Source organism: Anopheles ziemanni, chromosome 2, assembly GCF_943734765.1.
Source record: "Anopheles ziemanni chromosome 2, idAnoZiCoDA_A2_x.2, whole genome shotgun sequence".
In the NCBI taxonomy this organism is placed as follows: Eukaryota; Metazoa; Arthropoda; class Insecta; order Diptera; family Culicidae; genus Anopheles; species Anopheles ziemanni.
In genome coordinates, this window is record NC_080705.1 from 70,247,348 (window position 1) to 70,257,938 (window position 10,591).

The 10,591-nt window shown below is 43.4% G+C and overlaps 1 protein-coding gene across 1 annotated transcript; it reads right to left on the minus strand.

Annotated features, from left to right (window-relative positions):
• Positions 1-6,866: 6,866 nt before the first annotated feature.
• Positions 6,867-9,228, minus strand: LOC131282794 (nucleolar GTP-binding protein 1). Its single transcript, XM_058312371.1, has 4 exons — positions 9,098-9,228; positions 8,715-8,989; positions 7,162-8,641; positions 6,867-7,078 (listed from the first exon to the last, which is right to left on the minus strand). The coding sequence occupies exons 1-4, from the start codon at positions 9,143-9,145 to the stop codon at positions 6,923-6,925; spliced, it is 1,959 nt and encodes a 652-aa protein (XP_058168354.1). The 5' UTR covers positions 9,146-9,228; the 3' UTR covers positions 6,867-6,922.
• Positions 9,229-10,591: the final 1,363 nt, after the last annotated feature.

Here is a 10,591-nt window from a genome sequence, read left to right on the forward strand (position 1 = left end):
GCAACTGTTCATGTCGGTTCAATCAAGGCGTCTACATTCAATCGATCAAACGATCCGATTCCTCCTGGGCCCTGACGTGACGCCGCAACGCGAGTCAATCGTCTACCATAAACATCAAGGCGTTGATCAAAACAAAACAAAATAATTTAAATTCGATCAGAGGCACATCATCCCCGTATTTCTACCGTTTCATAACTAGCACCGATGTCCGGGGAGCGGTACCAGCTACTGCGACATTGACATTGAGCCTGCTGGAGCGTCCGCCGAGTCAATCAAGGTTTTTTAAAACTTACCATACGAGTAGGACAGAGCCATCCGATCAGTATAGGGTGGAACGGGTGGAATTGGGCCAACAGTTGAGAAGGGGATGAAGAAGGAAATTGATCAGGGGTGTGGTTGGCCAGTGATTTGCGTTTCGGTTAGAGGGATTGAGAGGGAAACGCTAGTCGGAGGACCGATCGGTTTGGCGCCAACGTGTTTCGCGGGTTGGCGAAATTGTTTGCCAAACAATTCTATCTTATAGGCTCTCTTGCTTTCATACTCCTTAGATTTCTCTTCCTTCAGTCAGAACCGACACATAACAGCCGATGGTGCACTACGTTCCATTTGTTGTGCTGGACTTTGGCCGTTGTATACTATTTTCAAACGCGTAAAAAATGATTAATGGTAAAGGGGTCATGAACAAGATTGTGAAGGGCCTTACATACTCTCGTCTACAGCGTGTCGACTGATGTTTCAAATTAATCGTCCTGTAATACAGGACACTAATATTTCAAAAAAATTAATAGAGCACTCTATTGAACTTTAGTAATCATAGATGCCCCGTTGAACTTATGTTTAACGAAAAAAAAATTCATAGGACCATTGGCTATTAAAAAATTTCCATAATACAAATTTTTTATTTCATGGGGCTATTGAATAAATAATAATTTCATCAATTTATCATTTACTAAAAATTTGATTAAGACCAGCCCTTCATACCATTCAAATATTGTATTACCAACTTACAAAGATTTTGATCAACAAACAACCGTTCAATCGACGGGTTAAACATTTTGTAATAGAGTCCGGTTCATTACTAAGTTAAATAACCAAAATAAGTTGAACCTATCGTACTACCAGCTACTGTAGGCCTCTGAAATAACAACTTCTTATATGTTGACATTAAAGCAATATATTCATCCACTGCATCCACTACGAATAATTCACCAAATGAAGCACCTCTTCAGAATGTTAATTATCCGACGTAAGCATGTTCGAGTTGTCGTTAGTTGTCGTCACGCTATTGCATTCTCGAATTGTGCCAGTTGACACAACCGTGTGAATTGTTCAATTATGCGTCAATTAGGATGTTTCAAGGACTCCACGATTGAACCTACCGTTCTATTCTTTTCACGCTCTGCATTGCAATGCATCGTATGTAAAGGTCGGTAAATACAAATTTTCAGTCTCGAGTAGTATTTTTGCAAAAAGTAAAATACAGAGTCAGCCAATTCTGGCCTGAAAAAGAAAAAAAAAAATGATAGCATATTTAAAGTCCGAATAAATACGAGAAAAAGCATTGAAAATTGAAGTTGTACAAAAAGTTCTGTATATATTTATTGTACTTTTTATACAAGTATCAATTCATTAATTAGTCATTCTTTTGGTACTTTTCTATCCGCTTATGCAGATTTCTGTTGAACCAAAAAGGAAAAATCTGCAGGAATCGAAATACCTGTTCAGATAGTATGACGCACATTATTTCGCGATTCTATCCTCAATGGAATGTGGTACTTATTTCAGATTTCAGCAAATAGCAGCAATAGACCGACCGAGAGTGACGGGCAGGTTTTGCAAAATGCGATCAAATACTTTTAATTAAACAAAACAGGTAGCAAGGCGAAAATGGAACCTAAATTGCCGGTAGTGTTTCATAATCGGAACCCGACCGTTTCATTTTTGCGATAAAGGGTTAGCGAGGCGCACTGAGCTACCGGTCTGATCTAGCTCAAACATGGTTCGGGCGCAACGGAGTAAACTTCCGTACGGCCGTGGTTCGTTTCCACGTGTCGTGCGTGAACTGCACCGGTTTTGGCGCACAAACCTCAAACCATAAATTGCACTAACGCGCGCACGGCTTTTTAATTGTTTTGAGTTATTTACGACCGTTTTATGGCACGCCCGGTTTTAACGCGTGCCAAACACGACCGACGCGTTCCACCAAAAAGCAGTGGAAAAGCCGCTCCGGTGTTCACGGCAACCGAGTGGAATCCCGTGCGATGAGGGGAGGTGAGGAGAAAATGCAATCTGCTTGATATTAATCGAGATTTCTATGAATCGAAGTGGAAACATCAGTGATAGCCAAGCGAACTATGCGGATACATTCCCCGGGTGCATTTCAGGCATATTCAGCAGCATTTGGCTGTGGAGCGGGCTGATGGAAAACTCAACAGCAATTTGATACTGGAGCAATTTTATTGGAATGGGGCCTCGGGAAAACACAATTCGTGCCTGAGGAAGTGTTGAAGCGTGAAATGGCTAAACAGTGCTTGGAATGCCCGCCACCCGATGAGGATGGATCAATTTTGCGCCCGATTGCAGGACGATTGCTTCGCTTCAGTTTAATCGGTAAAATTTAGAGCTCCTAAAGGGTCCCGGTCAAGTGGAGCTCAATTCAAATAATGGTTTTAATTAACTTAATTAAGTTTGCCTATCGAGATAGTTTCTGCGAATTGGCACGAACTTTACCCTAACGGAAAATTTTCAAAAAGTCGATGCAATTTATTCCATATTGGATTGTGCTTCCAACATGACTATTTTGCGTGCGAACGTGTCAGTTTTGATCATGAAAACAGATGGTTGAGCTACCGAAGTTTTCCAACTACAGTGTGACGTTAAAACTTTCACCAAGCAAAACCGTTGCTCAATCACATTCGCCATCTTTTCAGACCGAACTTACCCGATTTTACAAAGTTAAACGACTGACACAAAATTTAACTTTTTTTACCAACTCTACTAGCGATCCGGGAACTGACGTCATCTAGTAAATGTTTTTTTTTTTTTGTTTTTTGACGAACACAACTGAACAAATTTAATCGACGCAACCATTTATGGAAGCAACATTCACGGGACGGGAAAACCCTCCATTATGGATAGTAGAAGGACATTTTAGAAAAACTTTTCTCGTTTCTTTTGGGCAAAGCTGGAGGCGGAAATTAAAGGCAATTCATCCGGCACACGTGCATGATATTTGTGTCTGCCTCGGGAAAAAATCAAACACTACGTCGTTGAAAGTGGCACTCTAAAGGTGGCTTTGAAAAGAAAATGACGTTGCTTCAAAGCAATCAAATAAAAACAACGATTACCTAAGATAAGGAAAGGAAACAAATATTGGCCGATTTTTCATTAAACCCAACAATATCGAGTGGGTTTTGTGTTCCCAAGCATCAGGGAATGCTTTCCTGATCCGAAGCCAACCCAGTGGGTTTTCTCCAGCAATTCGTTTATTTAAAAGTCCATTTAAGAGCTTCCTTTTAGCCTCACGATCGTTTTTCATCAGATGCTCGTCACGGCCAGTTTCCCATTGGTATAATCATTCAGAACGCAAAGACAATCGGTTCGTTCAAGCGGTGAGAACATTTTTAAAATCTCGTTTCATCTCTCTGTTCAAAACATACGACCGAAATACTTCTTACCACCGAAGAGGGTGGCAAGGAATAGACTAAATATTAAATTTGATTAATTCATTGCCTCTGAAATGTTTTCCACGATGGTGGCTCGTAGGAAAAAAACTATCCCAAAGCTGGAAAGAAAAAATATTGCAATGACAAAGAGAACTTTTAAAATTAAATAAGCAACGCGATTGTCTGGTGACAGGTCGCAGATCCTGGCAGTGCTTTGGACCCGATTTAGTTCGCCTTCCTTATTTTTTCGTTGCGTGTCTGTTTCCCGAAAGCAACCTCCCTATTTTTTTTTTTTTTCCGCTACTATTGTTCTTGCTGGGTCGTTCTTTTTCTTCCCAGACCCAACACTTGACGTCACGGTCATCGATTCGATGGTAAACCTGGCCACAGTAACGCGCAGGATATTGCTTCTTCAGTGGCGAGAAGTTAGATGAAGCAAACTTTTATGCCCCAATCAGCGAACTTTTGACGGCGTTTTCCTCACCGTCTCACTTCTTTTTGCCATTCCCCCATGACTCCTTCGCACCAGGACAGGGGTATCCAACTTTTTACGATACGGTTGAAAACGGAAAAGCGAAGGGCGATTGAATTAGAAGCAAATAGAAAGACATAAAATCGCAAAACAACGTTGCGTATCGCTTGCATGAACGGCAGATCATCCAAAAAGACAAATCGGTAATGGTAGGGGGGATCGCGAGGTTTGACCACCATTTTCTTTCAGTTTTAGTCCGTGGGGTGGAATATTAGGCGTTTTAATTAAAAAAAATCATGATGCCTAGAAACTCCAAACACAGTCTTTTCAACCTCAGATTGTTTTGTGTTGAGGGAAAATCATTCATCATTGTCTATTACAGCTTAAAGTTGTGACGGTAGGAAGGGTCTTTAAGGGGGAAAAAACAATACACCGGAAGTCATATTTAATAGTTACTGAAACATCTCATTTTAATTCACCCAGCTCCAATTTTACCTGATAAATTATGATGCTGCACGGAATTGTAACACATTTGTCAACAAGTTAACTGCTTAAGGCAATCGTCTCACGGAGCCATTTGATATCGGTGGGCTGTTTTTACCTAGAAATATTGTTTGTAATTCCAATCCGCTCGAATACAAATTGAAATTGAAATGCCATCCCAATTCACTTCAGCAATCTCCTATAGTCGGTACAAACCATTAACTTCTTGGAAATATGCGTGGAGGATCAATAACCCGGGAAAGTGAGGTACAGTAACACAATATTCAAAACAGACAAAAATGGTATGCTTAAAATAGAAAACATTGATAGGTTATATACTGTATTAAAAAAATAAATTACAAATTTGATTCCGATAAAGTTAAAATGCATAAAAAGTCGTTACACCGTTTTTAAATTTGTGTTCCCATTTCGCAGACAACTATCACGAGTAAGAATTTTCTCTTGTTTTCCATATAGTTGGGGTTTTTAGGTAAGAAACTATTAGTTTTTAAATATTTCAAAACATAATCGAGCCACCGATGTCGGTTGGGTCATCAATCTACATACACACATGTCCGTAATATTACCCGATCGTTAGGATTAGAAGAAACTGTTTGACCACACGCACAAAAGTCATCAAACCACATTGCAATGAAATGCAAAACTATCGTACAGCAAAAGTATAGTAACATATTTTGCATAACTTGTTTCGTTTACATTAATTTCGCTGTGGGCAAGTTGGCCCACACAACGTATATTTAAAAACAAGGATAAGCAGTGACAAGTTGTCCCAATTTATGCGATCATGAATTGCCTTCCGTATGGGGGAAAAATGACCCGCGTTTCGGTTCGTTCGTTTGCAAGATTTCATCGCAGCCAAACCGACGCATGTGTGACCATTAAAAAGACAATAAACGCGACCAAAAGTGCGTCGAAACATGATAACGGCAAGAAATATGGATCCGCGACAATGGAAACGTAAATTTGCATTCGCTGGATGATGGTATAATTTATCAATTAAACATCCATGTCAAAAGGAAAACCGGGCGTTGGCTCCAGCGTTTGTTTCCCGCGAAAGCGGCACTCGATACCGGTTTGCCGGTTTCTTTTTGCATTGTTGCATCCTGAAACCTGGCACAATAATTGTTATTATCAGAAATAAACTTAATTAATACTCTAATTAATAGCACGCAACCCAAGCACGAACCGGAATCGGTTGACGCGCGAATTGAATGTGGATTGACGGGGGGCTCATCATGTATGCCATTAAGCAGCCGCGGTAACGATGCACCCGGTGCTGCTATCTGGCCCAGGTTCGGGCACAATAATCCTCTCCGACTCCGGCCGGACAGACGCACGTGTCCGTATCGCATTCGAACCAGTCACCCGTTGCATCCGGTGGAGGGAAGTAGAGTGCCACCAACATGCATAATCGTGCTATGCATGTCCACATATGGTCAAACATCCATGTGGTACCTCCGTCTGCTTCCGTATGCAAATGCTCGCCGTGTGCATGCAGCAAGCGAACGACGGCATGGCCATTCCACGGACCGGATGGGCACGATAGAGAGAGCCTATAGCCAATCAGCTTCCCATTACGATGCAGATGGACGAAATTAATAAACCATCTGGGCAGCACGAGGCTGTCCTGCCGAGCCGAAAGAAATTCCTGGACGAAATACTTTGCCTTCCCGCTGGACGTTTCAAGTAGGACAAACTTCGTCAAAAATTTATTGATCGACAATGCACCGAGCCGTTTCGGTCGCGAGGTTCCAGCGCCGCAATGCGAAATTAAAATGTACCCAAAGTCCGCCCGGGACACCCATTTTCGGAGTCAACGGTTGATGCAGTGGATGTTCCTGGAACTCTTCAAAATAAAGTTGAAAACATGCTGCGACAGGAAAGAGGAAAAGTGTCGAAATGAATATGATGTTTGCCATAGTTCGTCAGCTGTCACGAAATTGACTCGTCTCCGGAAGTTGGTGGCTGTTTCAGTCAAGTTTCCGGTGGACCTAATAATTCTGCCTCCTTTTGATATCGTTTACTATTTTGATTTTTTCCTCTTCACTGTGGTTTGTTTGCATTTTTTCAAACATTCAATTGAAACATTTGTTTTCTATTGCTTATATTTTTATTTCGTTCAAATTAAACTGCTACATTTTAACACAAATAAGTTGTTGGTGGATATATTGGTAAATTTATTAAACGTATCTTTTTATCAAAATAAAGAGCACGGAGGAGAACGGAGAGAAAATGGAACCAAAGAAACGAAGACGCAGATAAATTCCACCCCTTTAACCACCTAACGACGATCGGTTTTACCAGAGCCACGTTTACCGGCAAACAGATGCTTCGGCATAAGATCCGGTATGTGTCGGTCACCCTCGCCCTTGCGCGCATACTTGGTGACGCGCTTCGCAATGTCGTGCTTCGCCATGACTTTAGCCTTCGCCTTAAGCTGTTCAGGAAGAGAGAAACCAGGGATAGAAAGAACGGTTGAGTTTCGAGATATCGCCCAAATATGTCATTAAGTGTTCTTACCACAACGTCTTTGATGCCGAGCTCGTGGCTGGGCTGTTTCCGCTTGATTGGTAGCCCGGTCGCACGGACGATCGCGCTCGATTCGCGGTCCTTCTTCGGCTTCTTCGGGCCACCGACGGCGGGCGTGAGGCTCCGGCGGATGGATACCTGGTTCTTGGCAAAGTTCGAGTCCTCCGTGCCGGACATGTCCAGCCCGAGGTTCTCCATCGTCTGCCGCAGATCGTCCGCCTTGCGGTCGCGCACCTTCGCCTGCTTGTGCCGCGGCATAATCGGTCGGCCACTTTTCATCGACATCTTGCGGGCGTCCTTCAGCAGGAAACGCTTCAGCCGGATCTGCTTGGCCATCTCGCGGATTTCGAGCAACGTTTCGTCCAGATTGAGCGGTGGCGGATCGTAGAAACCGGACTCCAGTCGTAGGCCTTCTTCGCGCTCCAGCTCCTCGAGTCGCTCGAAAATGTCCGCATCGATGTAGTCGGCGATGTTGACGCCGTTGAGGAACTCGGGTATCACGTCGTACCGCTCTTCCTCCGGGATCGTCGTGTAGTTCTTCTTCAGGTCGAGCGAGTAGTCGTCGCCCAGCTCCTGTTCGATCTCCTTCTCCAGCTTGCGCTGCCGTTTGGCAAGTTTGGCCGCGTTGGCCGCACGAGCCGCGAGCACCGCTTCCGGGATGCAAACTGGACGTTCCTTTTCGTCGCGCTTCTCGGGCATGGCCACATGCAGCCGGTTCAGCACACCCTCCAGCTTCTTCGTCTTCAGCTTCTGGTCGACGCGATAACCGAGCAGCCGTTCGCATGCTTCCAACTTCACCTCCGTCACGCCCTCCTCGGTGGCAGTGGACATTTCCAGGATCGGTATCAGCTCCCGGTCCTCCGACAGATCTTCGATGACCTTTTTCTTCTCCTCCGGCAGTTCGTCAAACTTCAGCACGTCCGTTTTGTTTAGCACCAGCACGAGCGGTTTGTTAACGAACAGCGGTTTGATACTGTCGAACAGTTTCGCCTGCTCCTCGATCGAGTGACCGCACTGCTCCGACACGTCCATTACGTACATGATGCAGGCACGCAAGTGGGCCATGGCCGTGATGGCCTGCATTTCGATAACGTTCCGTTCCTCGAGCGGATGGTCGAGAATTCCGGGCGTGTCGATCACCTGCCAGCGCAAATACTTGTAATCCATGTGACCCACGTACAGACTCTTCGTGGTGAACGCGTACGGCTGTACATCCACGTCGGCCCGGGTGACCTTGTTGAGGAAGCTAGATTTACCGACGTTAGGGAATCCGCAAACGATGATCGTACGGGTATAGGGATCGATCGAAGGCAGACGCGACAGATGTTGGCGGACCTCTTCCAGGTAGGTCAAATTCGATGCCTGACGCTTCATAATCGTTGCCATCCGACCAAGGGCAGCCTTCTTCAGCTGTTTGCAGCGGTACAGTGAATCACCAAACTTAAGCAAACGAACGTAATCCTTTGCGACTCTGTAAAGGGAACATATACCCGAACGTTACATACCAACCCTGGATAAAGCGGTTTTTTTTTTCATTTACTCACGTATCGATAAGATGCCGGGCGGTGTTAAGCTGGCCCAGGGCAAGCTTGTAATGGTCCTTATCGTACAGCACGTTCATCAGATCCGCGTAGAACGGGTGCACATCATCCAGCTTCGGGAAGTCCTGGATGATTTGTGTCAACCGATCGTGGAAGTTCTGCTGCGTGTATTTCACCTTGCGCATGTAGAACGCACGGATGCGGCTGATTTTGTAGTGCTTGTGTACAACGGTGGGCGTTTTCCGCTGTGTCTTCGATAGCATAATATCGATGAAGGCCTGAAATGGGAACACACATTGTAACATTCGAACCAAAACACAGCCGGGTACCCGCCGGGGTAAACAAATGCTGATATTCTCCGGATAAACGCGGTTTTTCTTTCTTACCTTTGCTGGCGGCACCACCATGATCTTTTTAAAGTTATACAGACTCATTTTGATGAGTTTGTGGCTGTTATTTTTCACGAAAATAGGAAAAACCAACCACGCAGCACTACAAAACACCACAAACCACGAGGTTGTGGATTGAAAAGAATGGTCGAAGTGTCAAACGACCACACGTCAAAGTGACGTTTCTATACACCTTGCCAATATCATTATCAAGGTTTATACGAATGCTATTGTTTATTATATATATACCTTGTCCGTTTCTTGAATAATCTTGGTTTTTATATTATAACCACCTTGATATTTCAAAATATACGTTAATTTAGTAATCTCTCGTTTCTCATTTTTAAATTTTCTTTCACATCACATTTCATTCAACTATCTACACAGACAACTTTCAAATAACTTGTTGCGTGAATAACATTTTTCTTTCATGGAGAAAAACCATTGATAATTTATCGTTGTTATATTCACATTTATTGTCAATCTACTTTCTAACCATGTGCTTACTAGTTCGTTCAGTACAGGCAAACTTTTGTTCGTTGTGAGTGGTTGTTGCTGAGACGGATTTACGGTTCTTCATCTAAATCGTTTAACAATTTGTAAAATTCTGTTAACTCACAACGTGACGTTGGCTAGTACGGTTCATCAATATATAGCGCCCAAAGCATATCTTCTCAGCCCTCCGAACCAACACAAAATACTCTAAAAATACGACACAACTGCAATACAAGGGAATATTTCCGGGAATGGGAGCAGGATGGGTGTAGGGTGATTAAATAAATATAAAGGAATTAAAATTAGCGATACTTTTTACAGTGCATCTCAAAGGTGATAGTTTTGTTGGGAAGTACATTCAACTAAAATTCTAGTTGACGCTCGGTATACTTGTTTGAGGAAAGGCTGGGAGATTTTGAAATGATTCAATCATATTGCAATTGTATGTTCTCCCTTGTACTATTGCAACTCAATCTCACGCACTACATTGACTTTCTAAGGACTAACTGGAAGCGCAGTGAAGAGCGCAAATAGTATCGCAAAAGGGTATCCACATCATTTGTGACTTACGTGTTCTTACTTAAAAATTGAGGAAATTAGAACGAAAGACTATCGGAAGTACCCACCACCTGACTTAGAGTTGGAAAGTGAGTGTGTAGTGATCAGAGTTGATCGACTGCTCGATCGTGCGAAACAGTAACAAATGAGACAGACTTTCGCGTACGAGTGACGCTCTAAATGCTAGTTAAACGAGGATTTAGTTTTGCTTTCCAGAGGGAACAGTGATGCCGAGCCGAGCGACTACCCGGGCCTGCCTGCTTGTTGTGAGCCTCTGGCGATATTAGCAAAGCAATCTGTTGGCGAGGAAAGAGCCGAGCCGAAGGGAAGATTGCTTCGGTAATATCTAAACTATTTGTTTAATATTTTCCTATCGCTACCTGCAACACTTTTGCTGTTGGTTCTACTCTTTTTCTAGTTTCGTGCCCTTAATTCTAA